The 21,051-nt window shown below is 41.8% G+C and overlaps 1 protein-coding gene across 1 annotated transcript in view; it reads left to right on the top strand.

The window, feature by feature from the left end:
* The window catches only part of tln2b (talin 2b), a 97,515-nt gene that overhangs the window by 56,777 nt on the left and 19,687 nt on the right, over positions 1-21,051 (top strand). The window contains exons 10-33 of the mRNA XM_085359228.1: positions 1,467-1,622; positions 2,355-2,456; positions 2,576-2,652; positions 4,923-5,106; positions 5,324-5,437; positions 5,853-5,961; positions 6,565-6,773; positions 7,020-7,118; positions 7,772-7,939; positions 8,290-8,584; positions 10,909-11,075; positions 11,746-11,874; positions 13,174-13,287; positions 13,463-13,576; positions 13,666-13,800; positions 15,614-15,742; positions 15,886-15,988; positions 16,718-16,926; positions 17,359-17,478; positions 17,646-17,843; positions 19,332-19,471; positions 19,994-20,087; positions 20,537-20,626; positions 20,742-20,864. Of these exons, the coding sequence (XP_085215354.1) occupies positions 1,467-1,622; positions 2,355-2,456; positions 2,576-2,652; positions 4,923-5,106; positions 5,324-5,437; positions 5,853-5,961; positions 6,565-6,773; positions 7,020-7,118; positions 7,772-7,939; positions 8,290-8,584; positions 10,909-11,075; positions 11,746-11,874; positions 13,174-13,287; positions 13,463-13,576; positions 13,666-13,800; positions 15,614-15,742; positions 15,886-15,988; positions 16,718-16,926; positions 17,359-17,478; positions 17,646-17,843; positions 19,332-19,471; positions 19,994-20,087; positions 20,537-20,626; positions 20,742-20,864 (3,378 nt within the window). The remainder of the gene's footprint in view (positions 1-1,466; positions 1,623-2,354; positions 2,457-2,575; positions 2,653-4,922; positions 5,107-5,323; positions 5,438-5,852; positions 5,962-6,564; positions 6,774-7,019; positions 7,119-7,771; positions 7,940-8,289; positions 8,585-10,908; positions 11,076-11,745; positions 11,875-13,173; positions 13,288-13,462; positions 13,577-13,665; positions 13,801-15,613; positions 15,743-15,885; positions 15,989-16,717; positions 16,927-17,358; positions 17,479-17,645; positions 17,844-19,331; positions 19,472-19,993; positions 20,088-20,536; positions 20,627-20,741; positions 20,865-21,051) is intronic.

The following is a 21,051-nucleotide window of genomic DNA, read 5'->3' as shown; positions in this document are numbered from 1 at the left end:
CAGGCATGCAATGCTTTTGTTCTAAAGAGTGGCAGCTACGACCAGAAAGCTGCCCCAATATGCAGAGTGTTGTCACACAGGAATGAGAGCTTGCTGAAAACACCAAAAAGCCCCATTATCACAACAAATCAGAGTCAGAATCGGAGTGGAAGCGTGTGCGCTTGGAGTTCAGCGCTGTGAAATACTTGTGACAATAGCAATTCTGCTCTGTTCTGCTTTGGCAAACACAAAAGTGGAATGGAAGTGCAGCATGTGAATGGGATAAAGTTGCAGCAGGTATTATTAAAGCTCTCTGACAGCGGCCCATTTGGCTACGGACTTGCAGGAAAGAGGGAAAAGAGTGAATGTGCAGTTGTCTGCTGGGGTCTTAATGGACGATAAATGGAATGTTTGGCCCCATAGTTAAAGTACACTGCAGGGTTCAAATTATCTTTGTGTGCATGGAAGAGTGCATGTGCATCTATGTGTGCGAGCGCTGTCTGTGCTCGATGAGGAGATGTAGTGATGGAGGTTTCAAGACTCTTAAATAATTCACTCCAGCTGCACTCTGCTCTTGACGCTTGCAAGGGCAAAAGCATAGGCCTGGCTTTGTTGGAGCATTTAATGTAACCTTCCATTTCTCACCTATGAGTGTCTAATCACTGCAGGTTTTAGGGCGAAAAGCTTTGTTTTACTGTAAGTATGTGTGTGTGTCACGTGGGGGAAAAGTAAGAAGCATATTTTCCCTAACCGATAACCAAGGTTAAGCAGTTTGAAATGATATTATACTTTCCACTTGAGATTAGAATACCACACTTCCTGCTTGAATGCGGCCTTGGTAATTATAACATTGAGGTGGCGTACCCTAAAACAATGGAAGTTTTTAATAAACCTTTGCACAAAGATATCATGATCACTGGGATAATGTTATCTGTCCTTGTGTTTAAGAGCAGTGAGCTTGAAAAGCTCTTCTACTTATTGGCCTTTGTGTGGTTCTCAGGGCTTTTCATTTTGACCCTGTGATAAAAACAACAAAAGGATTGGACACATTAAACATGAGCAGTCTGCACTCCCCGTCTCTGCTCACTGCTAATTTTTGTTTTGTCCTTCCTATTCCCCTTGGAGGGGAGCCAAGTGTAGGCTTGGCGTCTCAAGTGAGCTGTAATAGATTTTCAGTGGGCAGATAGTGGTGGGGCAGTGGAGCTGGTCAGACAGAGAGCTGGTGGAATAGCATGTTGCTGTGCTGACAGTCTGTGGAGACCCTGCTCAATAAAGCAGCAGTTAAACAAGACTGAACTCTGCTGGGTCACTTCGCAGCTGCCCTTCTCCTCCTCCAAGTGGGGCTTCAAGCCACAGACACAGCCATGTGTATTACGGCAGCATCGGGAGAACGGAACAATGATCTTGCATTTGCGCCTTGAATGAATCATCTGTGTAGGTGTTTAAGCACTGACATAAATGTCGTCTGATGTTTTCTTACTTGACAGGAAAAGATGAAGGGTAAAAATAAGCTGGTCCCGCGGCTGTTGGGGATAACCAAAGAGTCAGTGATGCGGGTGGATGAGAAGACGAAGGACGTGGTGCAGGAATGGCCACTGACAACAGTCAAGAGATGGGCAGCCTCCCCTAAGAGTTTCACCTTGGTACTGTGTCCTCAGCTCCACTTAGAGTGTGCTGTTATATACACTTCTAGTCCTATGCATTATTTGTATGCAGAGTGTGATACATACAACTCTTTGCTCTTTCCCCCATTTTTCTTCACTTTCCAATACAAACAGAATCCTAAAAATTGTAGAGACCTCAGACTGCAATATTGAATGGTTTTTGGCATTGCTAGCCGGCTATTTCTTCTGACTTAACAATAGATACCCGGGGGGAGACTGTGTTTGAATGTTTTATTTATCTGAAACCTTTTTCAATTTTCTTTACCAGCTGTTGGCTGTTTTCTTTCTGTACTGGAAAGGGTCTACTCCATTTAAAGATTAATAGATTATGCAAAGTACTCTGAGGTATATTTGCCAACATTGATTTAAACTAAGAATACTCGCCCACGTGTTTCTGTGGAACGCTTTGAAGTGAGCAGTTTTCAGATTCACTACATCTCATTTTTAATCAGCTCTTTGGAGAAATCGGATGCTCCGTGGAAGCATGTCACTTTTTTTTTTCATTAAGAGCAGAAATGAGGAAGGTACTGCCATGTTTATTCAGCCCCAGTAAGGGTTTTTTGTTTGTTTTTTTTAATCTATGCACAGATAGTAAGGGTTTTATCACGAATAGAGTATTTCTGCAGTCTTGGGTAGATGTTACTATAAAATAATTTCAAATGACTAACTTGTCTTGCCCTGAATCTTTGGACTCTTCCTTGCATTACGAAGGATTTTGGAGAGTACCAGGAAAGCTACTACTCTGTCCAGACTACAGAGGGAGAGCAGATATCCCAACTCATTGCTGGTTATATTGACATCATTCTTAAAAAGGCAAGTAGTTGAAAATAAAATAAAAACACATATCTATCTGAATCAATATGAGATACATCCACCTCTTCACATATTCGGCCCACGGTATTCACTGGTGTCTGTTAAACTTCGCTCTGCAGAAGCAGAGTAAGGATCGTTTTGGCCTTGAGGGGGATGAGGAATCCACCATGCTGGAGGAATCAGTTTCCCCTAAGAAGTGAGTAGTATCTAGTGTATAAAAATGCTGACCATTGTGATTCTCTTCACACAGTCTAGTTATTCATGAATTTAAAGCTTACTGTTTAATTGTGCATGTAATTACATTTCTGCCTGCCCAGCAGTGTACTCCCCGAGAGACATGATGTTAGAATTAAACACAAAAAACAGCACTTTATACCTGAGACAATAACATTAATGCTCTTCTCGATACCCCAGAATACAATTTGTTAAATGGGTAGTTGTGTGATTTTTATAAAAGCTGCCTCAGGGTAAAGCTACTAGAATATAATTTTATTTTGGAAAAAAACGTTGCATCATTTGGAGGTCAAGATATCACACCGGTAAAAAAAAAAAGAAACAGCTTGCTAGAAGCTGTTTTAGTCAGATATTTTTTTCCTATTTGGTTTCTGTCTGTCCAGATTTTCCAGTGTAGCTCAGTGACTGATGGAAATCGAGGTAAAGCAGCTGGACTAGGGCTCTGTCACACAGAATCTGGAAATTTGTTATCACTGGAAATCCACATGGCTGTCAGTGAAACCGCTCTGGCAGAATGGGGCATCATATTCCTGCTGCTTGTGGACCAATTGACTCATGTTGTGGTTCTCAGTACAAAAACATAATTGCTGCCTCTCAAAACAAGCCGTAATTAACTGGTGGAGTCAGGAGCATCTGTTGAGTTAGGCATGAAAACACTTTTTTTTGTACAGTATTTCTTCTGACGTTGCCTGCGTACTGTGGGAGCAGTTGTTGGTGCGTGATAATTGTTTTAATTATAATTCTGTCATTTTTGTCATTTCAGTTAGAAACAGTCACATTATCATTTTGAAGAGTTATTTAAAAAGATCCTCCTGAGTAATACAAGGGAAAAGTTTACTCTAAAATGCCTACATATGCAAGTAATTTAGTTTTTAAATTTTGTCTAGACGTACACGTAAATTTATGTGATAGAAGATCAGATTAAAAGCCTGACAGATGAGAAGATAAACATATACGCCCTATGATCTTGGCATGAAACTGGACAAAGACCAAAGGTAAACAAATACAGAGACAAAGGCTGACTATTCAGAGATGAGACAATGAGTGTGTAACACTCTTACAGTACTAACGAACAGGAATATAAATAGCAAAACTCACAAGCAGAAAGAACATCATTAACCTCCTAGGACCTGGCGTCCAAATATGCGGACATCACATTTTGGGTTGTCTGGACCACAATACTACATTTTGCTCTGATATCCACTTACAAGGACATTATACTGCCACTGTTCGAATGAAATTTATAAACGAATGTCCTCATATGTGGATATCAGGCCCTTTACAAAATGGAGTAAAAAGATAATTCTTTGTTTTTACACAATCATCAGGTCCCAATCAGCCCAAATAGCAAAGAGAAATTAAAAATGCATGCCATGAAAGAGTTCGGGTCTTCGGAGGTGAAACTAAGAAGACTAAATGTTAGAACTAGAACCTAAATCATTTCACCAGATCAGAAAATAAAGTGGGCGTTAAGGCGTCTGGGAAAGGATCTCAAAACTGGATTATAGATGGCAGACAGTTGGTGTCGTAAACCACCGCCTCTGTTCAAAGATGGTCGCTCACAGTGGACGTAAATGGCTTCTTTCACTCCTCTTTCAAACCATCTGTCCTCTCTGTCCAAAATGTGAACATTGGCATCCTCGAAAGAGTGACCTTTGTCCTTTAGATGCAGATGAACTGCTGAGTCTTGTCCCGTGGAGGTGGCTCTTCTATGTTGTGCCATGCGCTTGTGAAGTGGCTGTTTCTTCTTTCTTCTTCGTTCAGAAATTTGTTTGAAATGATGATCTTTAAATATGCAGTTGTTTAGAAACGGGTCCAAAAGGCCTTCCCAACTTAGAAATCTACAATTCTTCCTCTTCACAAAAAACACTTCAAAGAAACCATTTGAAGGCCAAAGTTACTATGACATTCATGCCCATGATGAGTGTAAGTAACCTTCTGACCACAACAGCATGTACAAGCATATAATGTGCATAGGGAACAGCTGTGGCTTGGGAAACAGTGTGGGTTGGCCACTAATCATATGGTCGGTGTTTTGATCCAAACCTCAGTGCTCCTAATGTAGGTGAATGGGTGAATGTGGCTTCTAGTATGAAGTACATTGAGTGGTCAATTAGACTGAAAAATGTTACAAATATGCGGTCTATTTACAATACATAAAGTTAATGTTTTGGTGTGATTAATTATAAAATTCTTCTTACTGCTTTCTATTTCTTTTTATTTTTTAATAAGGTCCACAATTTTGCAGCAGCAGTTCAATCGGGTAGGCCGTGTGGAGCACGGCTCGGTAGCCCTTCCAGGTATAATTCGGTCTGGGTCTATTGGCGGGCCTGACACTTTCAATATGGGTACTATGCCCTCTGCTCAGCAGCAAATCACCACAGGGCAAATGCACAGAGGACACATGCCTCCACTGGTGAGTAAGCGCTGACAAACATGCTGATCTGTTTTTTCTTTTCTTTTTTGCTTTGATTCAGATAGTAACTGAAACTGTAGCTTCCAACCTGTGGGCCATTTAGGAAAAAATGTGCGACCTAAAGAAATCTGATCAAGAAAGTTTCACAATCTTGCAATCAGACTCCTTTTGTTAGGCCATTTGCAAACACTGTGTCTGTGTTGTTTGTTGCTGTCAGAGTCTAGCCCAGCAGGCCCTGATGGGGACCATCAACAGCAGTATGCAGGCTGTGCAGCAGGCCCAGGCTGACCTGGGACATGTCGATAATCTGCCTCCACTGGGCCATGACTTGGTGAGCCATATTACAACCAGTTACTTCAGTTGTGGAAAATATTTCAGAACAGTTGCACCATGCATAGATGGTGCACTCTACCACATTCCCACAATCCTAGCAATCCCTTGAGTTGTGCTTTTCTAACACTCGAGATTGTGTGCTTTCTGATATTACAGCCTCTGGATTTGCAAAGCAAAGATGGCTTAAAAAGAATCAAGCATTCTAATCACATCAAAGTCCATCAAATATCTCAAATATAATTAGGATGTAGGACTGACTGTAAATGTGGAGGCTGTATTTAATGCTTGAGTGTTTCCAAAGCCATAGGTGTTGTACTAGCCTAGTCCTTTAATCCTGTGAAAGAAAGCTGATATGAGCTGAAAATCACACACTACGATGAATGCCAATAGCTCTCATTTTCCTCCACCAAAAGGCATCCAGGGTTTGGGTTCAGAACAAAGTGGATGAATCCAAACATGAAATCCACTCTCAGGTTGATGCCATCACTGCTGGAACAGCATCTGTGGTCAATCTCACTGCAGGTGAGTGCCTGGGAAAATGCTAAATAACTAAAAAAAGAAAAAACAAGGGATGGCATATGTTATTATTTTCTGGTTTTATTAATTTCTATATATGAGCTTTGGTTTCTGAAGTCTGCACTGGGCATAGTGCAAATGGTGTAAATCAATATGTTTTCCAAGTCGGCGTTACTGAGATGGTATTAAAACTAAAATGTATGTCTCAATTTTGCCTCAAAAATATTTCTATGATTCATAAATCTTGAACTTGTTGTCCTGAAGCTGAGTTTACTGCCAGTGTCTCTTTCAGCGCCTCATGATTTTTGGCGCAATGCCAGTCAGGTTCCAGCCAGCCTTTTGCTTGGTTTTAATCTTACCTTGCCATCTGTTTGGTTGCACGTATGCTAGCTTCTCTGTCTAATACAAAGCGTTTTTGTCAGCGTGCTCATCTTCCATTTCAAATGGGTTCAAGCTACAGCACTGGCACTGATGTGCTTGTTGCAGCATGTGAAACACAAGCTTCTCCGTGGCTTAGCAAAATTAAGGTGGCAACAGCATAACATATTAAGATGCACAGCAGAGATGTAACCCGATTAGCTTGTAATGATGGCTATCCATCCTCTGCAGGTGAGCCGACAGAAACTGACTACACAGCAGTGGGCTGCGCCATCACCACCATCTCCTCCAACCTGACGGAAATGTCTAAGGGTGTTAAGTTGCTTGCGGCATTAATGGACGATGAGGTGGGCAGTGGACACAAGCTCATGGGTGCTGCCAGGATGCTGGCAGGAGCTGTGTCAGATCTGCTCAGATCTGTTGAGCCCGCAGCCGCAGAGGTGAGGCACCTGCTGATTATTGTAGTGATTTGGACCTCATCCTTATCTGTAATCGCAGTAGTCACAAAGGCACACACAGTTTTGAACTGCATTTTTTTTTTATCTGTGTCCCAGCAAAGATGTATTACAGAAGGTTTTACGGGGATGATTTTTTTGATCCTAAATTCTGTTTGGATAATTCATGGGAGCCTCTGTAAGAGCAAGCCAAGCCTGTGTAATGAATGTGATGATGTCATTCCCATACAGCCCAGGCAGACGGTGCTGACGGCAGCAGGAAGCATTGGACAAGCCAGCGGGGACCTGCTCCGTCACATGGGGGAGGGCGAGACTGATGAGAAGTTCCAGGTTGGACGCCACCCCCTCACTGTTTCTATGACACTGCTGGCCAAACAGGAAGGCACACACATTTTCTGAACTCTCTTTAAAAATGTCAATACAAACTTATGTAATCACCTCAGACTTTATTATTAGACCCTCACTTTATGTGGATTTGAAACAAAGTGTCAGAAGGAGAGCTTTTAGTAGTAAAGTGGCAATGCATTGTTCCAGACCTCCACTAACAGCACCGTTTCAGTAGCCTTCTCTAGCTACCTAATTTATTCTCTTACTCTGAAATTCATTTACATGCCATATACACCTTAGTTTAGATGTCCTCTCGCAGCTTTTATACCACTCTCTTTGGTGTTAATGCCTGGAGAAGAGGGCTCATAAATCATCCACGGTCTTGTTCTCATTGACCTTGAGACAGTGTTCTTCTGTTACATTAACATAGTTTGTATTCCATTTGCTATACATAGTAGCACAGATGTGCTGCCTAAAATTCTTAACCATTTATCTCTTTCTGTTATGTGCTACACTTGTTCCACATGCATTAGCTGTGCAGTAATCACTCTATATCGATTGAAAAAATATGAAAACATTTACTTTCCTGATCCCATCAGTCACATGTTTGCAGCTGCGCTGTGTTTCAGTGAAGGACATTGATTAATATGTTGCAGGACACCCTGATGAATCTGGCAAAAGCAGTGGCCAATGCAGCTGCTATGTTAGTCCTGAAGGCCAAGAACGTGGCCCAGGTGGCCGAAGACACCATATTGCAGAACCGGGTGATTGCAGCTGCCACTCAGTGTGCACTGTCCACCTCACAGCTGGTCGCCTGCACTAAGGTACTGATGTAAAACTTGTTCGTCTCAGCAGCCCAGTAGGTAAAGGACAAACTATTAACCAGAAAATGATCCAAAAAAAAATATATGGGACTTATATGACATATTTAAAAAATATGTAATACTAATGTTTTATCCAATTGAAGCAGGTCATCATTGTATTTGTTGAATTCTTTAAATAGCAACTAAAGAAATGTATTCCGTATATATGTAGCAATATGTTTTAATTTAAAGCCTCACTTGTTGCATTTGGTTAGATGAGGTAAGATTAATTGTAGATGCAGTTTGTGTCTTCAAAATGTCTCTATTTTGTTTCCTTTGACTATTTCTGCCAACATCTGTGTGTGGTGCAGGTGGTGAGCCCAACCATCAGCTCCCCAGTGTGTCAGGAGCAGCTTGTCGAGGCCGGGAAGTTGGTGGACCGTTCCGTGGAAACCTGCGTCAAAGCTTGCCGCTCGGCCAGCGACGACGGTGAGCTGCTGAAGCAAGTTGGGGCAGCAGCTGGTGTGGTGAGCCAGGCTCTCAGCGACCTCCTGCAGCACGTCCGCCACTATGCCAGCTGCGGCGAGCCTATTGGACGTTATGACCAGGCCACGGATACGATTATGAACGTGACCGAAAACATTTTCACTTCCATGGGTGATGCTGGTGAGTGAATACCTGTGTTTATTTGAATTGTTTTAATGTGTTTTGACTTTATCACAGAGGTGCTGAAGGTATATTTGTGTTTATGTGTATGTTAAGTGATCTTAAAAGTCCTCGACGTGTTTTGAAAGCTGACACTGTTCGTAATGGCTTGAACCATGAGGCCGAAGAATTTTCAAACACAGTCGATTCTCAAGGGGTTATGGGAAACATGTCATCCAAAACCACTACAGAGTACTCAATCTGGTCCCAATCAGCATCAGGAAGACTTTGAAATTTAACAGAAAACACATGACCTGGGGATTTTTTGAGAGAACAAATGTTTAAATGCTGAGGCACTGCTACGCTTTTCTCATTTAATCTCTTTGTTGAGTTGATTGTCAACAGAGTGTGTTGGTTGAATCCCAAGAAATTAGCATGTAGGCTGTAATGCATATAAATGTATTTCATAGTCTTCTCTGGGTGAGCTATTTTTGAGCCGGAGGTGGGTGAGTGGGGAAACACAGCTCTTTGTAGCAGGTGTGTGTGGAGATGCAACATATATCAAAAGATTGTTTTATTTGTGGGAACAGGGATGACTCACTAGAAACCTAGCTATGAGAGTAGATGAAGATGAAGATGGTGTGAACCTGCACGACTACAGAAATTTCTTACTGATGCACTAGGTTTGCCTGTTAGGATGAATTAATATACTGTGCTAATTTGTCGAACACTGAAATACTTACAGCTGTAATAGCTCTGGTCGTGTAAGTTTAAGTAGTATGATTTTTCAAATTTACATAAAAATTGTTTTACCTCTACAGTCTCATATGTAAGATGGTAATGAGAGCCGAACTTACCAGTAACAGTCATCGTCCAATCACATCAATTATGCCTTTAATGAAGATCTGTATGTATTAATGAGGCGCTCTTATAGTCAAAGTGTTAGAAATCCTTTTAGTGGCCTCACAAGCGTTTTGTCTACATTTTCATAGGTGGCAATATTTCCAAAACCTTTTAAAAAATATGCTGGCTGTCAAGGCTGATACAGATGTACAGTTGAGAATTACGTTATTAGTCTCCGAAATTTAAAGTTTTTGTCAAAATTTCCAGAGTGGCTTTTTAACACAGCAAGAAAGTTTTAATTTAGAAAGCATAAATTAATTCTGTTTGCACACAATAACTGGTGGATCATATCAGAATAAATAAAAATGACCAGGGTGAAATATTAATAACCCACTGAAAAACTGATCTTTTTATTGAGCCATAGCACAAACAACTGCTGTGCAAAGATTTGCTTTAACTCTGTAATGCTCGAAGCTTGTACAATCAAGTTATTTTATGGTGTTTGTGTTAAAGAGTCATCAAGAAATTGTCAAAAATTCAAACAAAGCCACAAAGTACAGATCAGAGGAAGGATGTGGAAGATTTCAAGGACTCTGAAAAGCAAACTAGTGAGAGACGTGTTTCACACCAAGAACAACTCAATTTCTGCACATGAGATACCTTCAAGCCTGACTGAAGAATCCTAAGGACAACCTGGAGAATGATTATGTATACTGGAAGCATCTCTTTTGGTCAGATAAGATTCAATTAGAGCTCTTTGAACACAGAGATTTGTGGAGAAAGAAGGGAGTGGTGTACAATAAAAAAAATATCATCTTCACTGTTGAAACACGGTGGTGGGAGTATTATGCTGTGGGGATGCGTCAGTGCATCTGTAACTGAGAATCTTGTCAAGGTGGAAGGAATCACGAAGAAAGAAAGATATACAAAGATTCTGAAAGAAGGTTTTGACTGGTTTGCTCAAAGCCCTGACTTGAATCTGATTAAAAATCTGTGGGTTGAATTGAAGACCACGGTCCATGCCAGAAGACCATCAGAGACTCAGACATTCGCCAAAGAACAATGGGCTGGGGTTGATTAGGAGATGTGTGTGAGGCTTGTTGAAAACTACAACAAAGGACTGCAGGTTATTGTCCAGCAAAATGATACACAATTGACTATTAGCTTTAGCAGGCTAATGACCCTAACCCTTGACCCTGCCAGCTTTAGTTTTTTGTTTGTTTGTTTTTTGTCATTTTGTTTTAAAGTAATATAAGTATCAAAACTAAAACTAGGCTGTTTGGAAAAAGAGTGTTAAAAATCACTGGCTTTCTAATAAAAATGACATTTTTGTGGAGGTGCTAATAATTCTGTCTTCATTAGCATAGATGTCATCACTGAAAAGACAAAAGAAAAATGTAAATGAACAAAAGCCCAAATCAGCTGAATTTCAGTTGTAACAGTTGTAATAGATCATTTTGATGTTTATACGGGGCACTAACTTGGTGTTTGCGTGTGAACAGGTGAGATGGTCCGTCAGGCCAGAGTTTTAGCCCAAGCTACCTCTGACTTGGTCAATGCCATGAGATCAGATGCAGAGGCAGAAGTTGATGTTGACAACTCCAAAAAATTGCTTGCTGCAGCCAAGCTCTTGGCTGATGCCACAGCTCGGATGGTGGAGGCTGCTAAGGTAGGAAAGCATCAGGCTTAACCTCACAATGCAGTGTGGTTAACATAATACCAGACAAGCTAACTGCTTTCAGTCATTATTACATTACTTTATTGTACCTTATTATATTCTACAAAATTTAACCTAGCTCTTGATGCAGTGCATTTTATTTTGTTGTTGTTACATCTAGAACAGTTTTAAAGGAATTGAACTGAATATCTTCCCTTTGATAGAAAACAAGTGTTGGCATTACTGTATGCACTATCTACTAGCATCATTTCACATCCAAAATAAAAAGGCTGCTGCATCAGTGGCTCTTAATGAGCCCCTGGCACTGCTGAGCAGGATATTATCAGTGTGAAATACACAGGCATGTGAAACGCTGCTTATGGCTCGTTAGATGTTTTTGATCTGTGACACATTAATCACCACGTCACTGCCATTATCAAAGAGGAAGTGAGGATCTGGCACTGACGGTTTCCTTGGAAACTGTCAAAAAGCAGACAGATCTAAATGACTCTTTCCATCTATTGCACAACTTGCATAACCAGAGTTGTTTAAACTTTTATTGCTGAGATCTGATTGCTGTTGTTAGATTCTGTATGTGCAGTACAGTATGTGTGAGGGAGTGTGTGTCCGCGTGTGCACATCTGCACATGTGTACATGAATGTGTGTTAATGCGTCCCCCAGGGGGCAGCCGCCTACCCGGACAATGAAGACCAGCAACAGAGACTCAGAGAGGCAGCTGAAGGGCTACGTGTCGCCACTAACGCGGCGGCTCAGAACGCAATAAAGAAAAAAATTGTCAACAGGCTGGAGGTGAGTTAAAGGACTCAATGTGTCATCATTTTTTCTGTTGTCTGACCTTGATCAAAACATAAATCTTCTTCTTGTTTCACCTTACTGACAAAGGTGTGACCCAAACATCTCTTTCTGTTATTGTATAATACCTGCAAAAGAAAGATGGTGTAAAAATAAAAGGAGAAAGAAAACACTGAAAAGGATGAAAATAACCATGTAGAAACAACTGCTGGGCAATTTATTATATTTGTATTATTTCTCTTTCCTATAGCACTGTGCTATAAGCCCCATTAGTGCTGTGAATGAGCCACCTAAGTGTAAAGATCTGTATTTAGCCCTTGGTATCAGTTTGCCCCTAATGACTTCCCGCTCTCTGCACAAGAACACACAGTGTAGTGTTCAGTTTTCTAGGCACATAAACTATGCATTACTGAGGGCTCGAATAAGCCTGCTATCAGACATGCAGCATCTCAGTCATCCTTCTTGCATCAGATGTTCACACTAATGATGGTAATAGCATCCTCTATCGAGACAGCATGTAAGCTGGGGAAGACCAGAATGTTGAGCATATCCAAGTGCATGTGACAAATATAACAGATGACACTATGACCCTTAAGACCCCTTAATTTATCCAGTTTTATACAGACAGCATGATGAGCATATCACTTTATGTATTCCACTGACAAGCCACAAGCTGAAGTGGCAGTGTAATAGGTGGGGTTTGTTTGTCTGTTTCTCTGCAAGATTATGCAAAAGCTACCAAGCCGAATTTCATGAAACTTGATTGAGTGGGTTAAGTTCAAAGGAAGAAGCCATTAAATTTTCTTTTGTATACTGATCACATTCTTTAAAATTGCAAAAGAATAACAAGGGCACTTGATCTATCTGTCTGTCTGTCTGTCTGTCTTTAGGGTTATGTGAATTTTCTCTATATAACGATACCACGTGTTACGTATATCTTTCCATCAGTATCTCCTCACCCATTTAACAGCTTTGTTTTCAGTCCCGTCATTGCTTCAAACCCTGTCTTGTGTCTATGAATTAATGTAAGCCAGGCTATTTTTAGCTTTAGTTCTGGAAATCTGCCCAAGCGAAGGCAGTACTGATCACTTCATGAAATCATGACCGAGCAGCATAGTTCCATCCATTTCCCTCTTCTTCCAAAACCTTTTGGTTGTGACCCCTTTTAGTCTGATTAGAACTCTGTTGGAGTACAGAACATGACAGCATAATACTGCGCAGAGCAAAAGTGAACATTCCTCTTAGCCAAGCAGCACTCTCTTACTTACATTTTCTCCATTTGTGTCTTCTGAACAGATCGCTGCTAAGCAGGCAGCGGCTGCTGCTACACAGACCATCGCAGCTGCCCAAAACGCAGCTGCATCCAACAAAAATACAGCCTCACACCAACAGCTAGTTCACAGCTGCAAGGTATGATCCTGTAATCTTTGTGATGTGCTCTTTTGTACTAATGTTATAGCCTGTATTTACATATAATACATGTTGTCACAGGGAGTGTCTTGTTTGGGAGCCTTGTTAGCACCTTTCTCAGTAAGTCATGATGGTGTGGCATATGAAGCAAACATTATGTGGTGTTTAATTTCAGATGGTAGCAGATAGTATTCCCCAGTTGGTGCAGGGAATGAGGAGCAGCCAAGCCCAGCCTGAGGAGCTGGGCCCCCAACTCGCCCTCATCATGGCCAGCCAGAGCTTCTTACAGGTTTGTATTTCACCTTGACACAGTGAGTGACTGTAACCCTCTATCAAAGGAATCTCATTTCTTGGTGTGTTTCTATTACTGTCTCTCAGCCTGGGAGTAAGATGGTGGCGTCTGCAAAGTCAGCAGTTCCAACAGTGGCCGAACAAGCTGCTGCTATGCAACTGGGCCAGTGTGCCAAGAATTTAGCTACCTGCCTGGCGGAGCTCCGGACTGCCACGCAGAAGGTATCCGTGAGCATGATTCTTTTCACTGATGCAGGCCATCAGTGAAAAGATTCACTGTCCAATTAGAGTCTAATTCTGTGATCTCACATCACACATTTACAGTGGGGCAAAAAAGTATTTAGTCAGCCACCGATTGTGCAAGTTCCCCCACCTAAAATGATGACAGAGGTCAGTAATTTGCACCAGAGGTACACTTCAACTGTGAGAGACAGAATGTGAAAAAAAAATCCATGAATCCACATGGTAGGATTTGTAAAGGATTTATTCGTAAATCAGGGTGGAAAATAAGTATTTGGTCAATAACAAAAATACAACTCAATACTTTGTAACATAACCTTTGTTGGCAATAACAGAGGTCAAACGTTTACTATAGGTCTTTACCAGGTTTGCACACACAGTAGCTGGTATTTTGGCCCATTCCTCCATGCAGATCTTCTCGAGAGCAGTGATGCTTTGGGGCTGTCGCCGAGCAACACGGACTTTCAACTCCCGCCACAGATTTTCTATGGGGTTGAGGTCTGGAGACTGGCTAGGCCACTCCAGGACTTTCAGATGCTTCTTACGGAGCCACTCCTTTGTTGCCCAGGCGGTGTGTTTTGGATCATTGTCATGTTGGAAGACCCAGCCTCGTTTCATCTTCAAAGTTCTCACTGATGGAAGGAGGTTTTGGCTCCTTCCATCAGTATCTCACGATACATGGCCCCATTCATTCTGTCCTTAACACGGATCAGTCGTCCTGTCCCCTTGGCAGAAAAACAGCCCCATAGCATGATGTTTCCACCCCCATGCTTCACAGTAGGTATGGTGTTCTTGGGATGCAACTCAGTATTCTTCGTCCTCCAAACACGACGAGTTGAGTTTATACCAAAAAGTTCTACTTTGGCTTCATCTGACCACATGACATTCTCCCAATCCTCTGCTGTATCATCCATGTGCTCTCTGGCAAACTTCAGACGGGCCTGGACATGCACTGGCTTCAGCAGCGGAACACGTCTGGCACTGCGGGATTTGATTCCCTGCCGTTGTAGTGTGTTACTGATGGTGACCTTTGTTACTTTGGTCCCAGCTCTCTGCAGGTCATTCACCAGGTCCCCCCGTGTGGTTCTGGGATCTTTGCTCACCGTTCTCATGATCATTTTGACCCCACGGGATGAGATCTTGCGTGGAGCCCCAGATCGAGGGAGATTATCAGTGGTCTTGTATGTCTTCCATTTTCTGATGATTGCTCCCACAGTTGATTTTTTCACACCAAGCTGCTTGCCTATTGTAGATTCACTCTTCCCAGTCTGGTGCAGGTCTACAATACTTTTCCTGGTGTCCTTCGAAAGCTCTTTGGTCTTGGCCATGGCGGAGTTTGGAGTCTGACTGTTTGAGGCTGTGGACAGGTGTCTTTTATACAGATGATGAGTTCAAACAGGTGCCATTCATACAGGTAACGAGTGGGGGACAGAAAAGCTTCTTACAGAAGACGTTACAGGTCTGTGAGAGCCAGAGATTTTCCTTGTTTGAGGTGACCAAATACTTATTTTCCACCCTGATTTACGAATAAATTCTTTACAAATCCTACCATGTGAATTCATGGATTTTTTTTTCACATTCTGTCTCTCACAGTTGAAGTGTACCTCTGGTGCAAATTACTGACCTCTGTCATCATTTTAAGTGGTGGAACTTGCACAATCGGTGGCTGACTAAATACTTTTTTGCCCCACTGTACATGCAGGATTGCATCTTGTCTGCTGCGTATGGCTTGTGTTTAAGTAACAGCTATGTCTGTGGGTTTTTTTTTTACTTTTTTTTTTTTTTTTTTTTTAAGGCACATGAAGCTTGTGGCCCTCTGGAGATTGACTTAGCCCTCAAAACTGTACAGACACTCAAGAGTGAACTTCAGGATGCCAAGATGTCTGTCATTGATGGCCAACTCAAACCACTTCCTGGAGAAACGGTCAGTAAATAGAAACAATTACAGTTTCTCATCTAGCCCATCTCATTAGGCTAGAGATAGCTGCTGTGTAGAGATACCAAAATGCTAAAGAAATCTTAGCCATGAGTCAAATGAGTTATTTATGTGTTCTGTCGCTTATACAGCTGGAAAAATGCGCTCAGGATTTGGGAAGTACGTCTAAGACTGTGGGTTCTTCCATGGCCCAGTTGCTGACATGCGCTGCGCAAGGCAATGAACATTACACAGGTAGTGTATTTTATACATGAGTGGGGCTGAGAAGTTTGAGCAGCCATTTAGATACATATGGAATACTGCCTGTGACTTTTATTTAAAAGGAATTCTCAAAATTGTGCCGAGTGTCAGTCTTGAGGATAAACCAAGCTAAAGATGTTATTTTATTTGTGCTGTCATTACCGCCTTGAACCGAACCCCGGGAATCCAACATGGCTTCACTGCTTTGCCGTCAGTTTTGGCTCAAACGGGGATCTCAGTGGAATTGAGATGAAGACGGATAAAGAATAACATTTATAACAATGAGTGCTCCGAGGCAGTACTTCATGCTGTGGCCTAGGGTGCTGCTCTCTACTCATTAATCTTTTTTTTTCACTGGATTTAACATTCCATCAGCAAATGGCTCCACTCTGCTGGTTAATGCAATTTGATGCAATTTGCAGCTTTTTCTTTTTTTTCCCCAGTTCTATGTGTAATAAGCTGAGGGGACCTCCAGTGTGAGGCTTTATTTATCATATTAAGTGATTTATTTAAACAATGAAGTTATTTGAGTATAATGATTTTTTTTTCTTTTTTTCACAGTGTGGTGCTGCGAAATCCTGCTTGTTGACTTGCACAATGTCATTACAGTTTTAGTAAAGACAAGAAATACACATAGCTCTCAGTTAGTACTGCTTAAACAGGGCTGCTGAAATGCGACACTGGAATTAATGTATTTGCTAAATCGTCACTCATTTTTCACAGGTGTTGCTGCTAGGGAAACAGCACAGGCTCTGAGGACATTAGCTCAAGCCGCTCGAGGTGTGGCAGCCAGCACCAAGGAGCCTCAGGCTGCAGCTGCCATGCTGGACTCAGCCCAGTGTGTGATGGAGGGCTCAGCCATGCTCATCCATGAAGCACATCAGGCCCTGGTTCATCCTGGTGATGCTGAGAGTCAGCAGAGACTGGCACAGGTAGCATACCACTTATTAGCAGATAGATAGATAGATCTGATAGACTGATTGATTGAGGAGCACTGATGGCCCCTGTCTCCCTCATCTACTGATTTGTAAAGATTTTCCCATTAGAGTCGTCCCCTCTACTAAGTGTTGCTCTTTTTTTCCTGTCTGCTATGCATTTCTCGGCTGGTTTCCCTCTCTCAGGAGAGGTTTTGCTGGAGTAAAATTGTTCATTCTCCTGCAGCCCTTCAGGGGATAAACATATTGTTTGGCATATATCTGTGACAGCAGCATAAATTAGTGACACGGATTATTGTGCACTGCTGTGAGCCCAATTTGCATTTGAGATATTTCTCCACATATAGCTTTGCTCTGGGGCTTTGTTGTGTAGCACATTTTTAGAATGACTAATGACAGACCATTGACAGATGTTGTACTGTGTTGCAGGTGGCCAAAGCTGTTTCGCACTCCCTTAATAATTGTGTGAATTGCCTGCCAGGCCAGAAGGATGTTGACATGGCCCTCAGGAGCATAGGCGAGGCCAGCAAGAAGCTACTAGTGGACTTCGTGAGTGTTGCTTAAGCTTTTTCTTAGGGATTTCTTGCCTTTTATGTTTGCATAATGACATGAGAGTATTTATATATCGACCCTTTATCCCCAAACAGAATATTTCCTTTTGCCTGCAGTTTTAATATTCCAAAGTGTGGCCTAATGTGCATGTCTTGTCTTTGAAGCTCCCTCCCTGCAGTAAGACATTCCAAGAGGCTCAGTCTGATCTGAACCACACAGCAGCTGAACTCAACCACTCCGCAGGCGAGGTCGTCCACTCCTCTCGTGGAAGAAGCAGCCAGCTGGCTGCAGCCTCAGGGAAGTTTAGCCAAGACTTTGATGAGTTCCTGGATGCTGGCATTGAGATGGCAGGACACACCCAGGTAGGTTTCATGACCATACAAAGACTTCATGCTCCAGTGACACAGTTTAATAGTGATCCAGTGCCAGCAGTTCATTTAAAGCTTTTATCAAGTAAACTCAAAAGCTTCAAATGCAGAGTGCATCTTTGCATTACTTTACTAACCAAAAGCTATTGCATTCAGTTAGTCACGCCAATTCCTCCAAAGAGCTCTAAAGTATTCAGATGCTTTGTGTGATGTTCTTGTTCTGAATATTTTGCTCATTCATTCAAAATTCTAAATATCAGACACTGAAGAGGATGTACACTAGTACACATAGGAAATTTTATCTCATGTGTCCTGAAGATACTCCCACAGCTTGGACTGGTTTGTAGGTCCTGACTCCTGTCTAAGTAGAATACTATCAAACTGATCGCTCACCACCCAGACTGTGCTGGTCATTCCATGGTAAACAGAATAAAGGCGAACTAGGTATGTTGCATAATTTGGGGTTACATGTTGAGTTCGTTCTTTACCTTTTATAGGAGCAAATTGGCTCCAATGAAGTGGTGTCCACTGCATATGAAAAGTAAAGGGACTACCTTTCTTGTTCAAGACTGTTTTTAACCTGTACTAATCTCTTACTTTACAACAGCTATCGCATTTCTTCAACATGTCTGCATGGAATTAAACACCTCAGATGTTTATTTTGTTTGTCCACAACTTTTTTTTTTTTCAGATTCCCCTGATAACGTTTGTGTTTTTCTGCCACAAATGGCTCATTTTAGTGTATAGTCTCAGATATAAGCTTTTTCTTTGTAACCATGCCTTCAAGGCCAGCATCTTGGAATCACCTCTTCACTTTTGGCGCTGAAATAGATTTTTGTGGATACCGTTTAATGAAGCTGCCAGTTGAGGACCCATGAGGTGTCGGTTTCAAAGTCTAGAGACTCTGATTAACTTGTCCCCTTGTTCTTTTCTACACCGGAGGCTCCTGCTTCTCTTTTATTCTGGTTAGAGCCGGTTTGTGCTGCTCTGTGAAAGGAGGCGCGCGCACCGTTGTCGGAAATCTTTCCCACATGAAATAGCCTAACGGTCTTGGGTACTCTGAGTTTCAGGAGAAAATTCAATTTTGTGGGGAATTTATGAGACTAAAGTCAAACCCACAAAGGCTCATATAAGTGCATTACTTCTTTAATCAGAACAGCAGTTTTTAGCCGTGACAACAAAAATTAGAGTTAGGCTTTTTGATATAATAAACTTGGAACACAATAATATTGCATACAAATTATTAATCGATAATTGTCACTTATACACACAATATTAATTTGACTAAAAAACAAACATTACATAAATTTGACAATCAAAGACTCAAAAATACCTGTTATGTGACAAAAGAGGATAGCCATTACTGTAAAGTAGAACACTCTAACCAATACTGTTTAATAATTGTAACACAACATTTAATACAGATTTGAAACCATCAAAAACAAAATTCACCTGAATTTTTCTTCTTCCTTGCATGTACAGAGTAAGGATGACCAGATCCAAGTCATCGGTAATCTGAAGAACATCTCCATGGCATCCAGTAAGCTGCTACTGGCTGCCAAGTCTCTGTCTGTGGATCCAGGTGCAGCCAATGCTAAGAATCTCCTAGCTGTGGCAGCAAGGTGCGATAAAACTCAAGCAGTACCTGAAATGTGTCAAATTTTCTGAATGCTATGTTGTATTTGCCAGTGAGGTGAACAGCTCAGTAGTATATATCATGTGAATCCTGGCTCAAGATCTGTAGCAAGTAATGATAGCTATAGAAAACAGCTTCTTACTACATCTGTATGCCGCTCCTACAGCGTGTCTGTTCGGCATTGCTAGGGGGAGTACGTATCCTCCCCTTAGTGGAGAGAAGCCAAGCAGCTGGTCCCGCAGGGCTTTAGGCCTGACTGACTTCTCTCTGTCTAATTTGGAAGATGGAAGCCTTGGCTTGAGCCTGTCTATGCTCAGCAAGGCTGAACACAAACTCGAGACAATCTCGGCACTCCTGTGAGCTGTGTTATCCAATCGCAGCGAGAAGCCGGCAGTGCCGTGCTTGAATAGGGGGGCTAAAAGCATGTGTGAGTGAAGCCAGCCTGTGCGTGCATGCAGAGGACACATGTGAGAGCTAAAGAGGCTGTGTGGCTGCCTGTGTGTTTCAGGGCGGTGACAGAGAGTATTAACCAGCTGATAACGCTCTGTACACAGCAAGCAGCAGGACAAAAGGAGTGTGACAACGCCTTGAGGGAGTTGGAGGTAGCTTTCCTCACATACAGGATACCACACAGACGTTTTCTGGTTTCTATGCATGCCTGCATTTCATGTTTTTTAAATAAAGTTTATGAGTTTTGTATTTTTTTCTCATGGTTTCCCACTATTTTCCATTAGATTCCTCCTATATAGCCATGTTTTATAGCTGGATAATACATTCAGAACAATAGTGCAGTAGCTGCATTAGCAACACTAATATAACAGGAGCATTTTTACATTCTGAAGCCTAACGATGATTATACTATGAATAGTTTTAAATGATATTAATATTGTTCATTTAAGGCCTTGATTATGATGATTTATCTCTGCACAGATCAATTTATAATTATAATGTTAGCCTCAGGTCTGAATTAAGTAGCTGATAAATTTCCAAGGATATCAACGTAGAAATGCAATATTGTAGTTTAAGTTGTTATGTCTCCGTCTGTATTCAGGCTGTCAGAGGTCTGCTGGATAACCCCAGTGAGCCCGTCAACGAGCTCTCCTACTTTGATTGCATCGAGAGCGTCATGGAGAATTCAAAAGTACAGGCGTATAAAATAACTGAGTGCACTATGTATACTAACTGTCAAATATTTTACATGGTAGGCAGCTGAAGAGCTAATTTGTCCACATTTTCTCCATTTTCATGTGCCTCAGGTCCTAGGGGAGTCAATGGCAGGCATTTCTCAGCACTGTAAGACAGGTGATGTGGTGGCCTTCGGGGAGAGCGTGGGCTTGGCGTCCAAAGCTCTGTGTGGGCTGACAGAGGCTGCAGGACAGGTGAGATCACAGCGCCATACTAACTCGCTCTGACTTACCCTGCTTCTGCGCTCGCCTTCCCTTTTTCTCTTTATTTTTAGATACCTAGAATTAAACACACACTTTGTTTAAAAAAGCAAATTGCTATCAATTTTTAAGGTTGACATAGCCCAAGACATACGGCGTAAAAGGAAATTGAGACATCTTC

This window comes from Diplotaxodon limnothrissa, linkage group LG7, assembly GCF_057381915.1.
Source record: "Diplotaxodon limnothrissa isolate DT_005_m linkage group LG7, D_limnothrissa_male_GT1.1, whole genome shotgun sequence".
NCBI classification, from domain to species: domain Eukaryota; kingdom Metazoa; phylum Chordata; class Actinopteri; order Cichliformes; family Cichlidae; genus Diplotaxodon; species Diplotaxodon limnothrissa.
The sequence above is the reverse complement of the archived record's forward strand: the minus strand, read 5'-3'. Positions and strand labels throughout refer to the sequence as shown.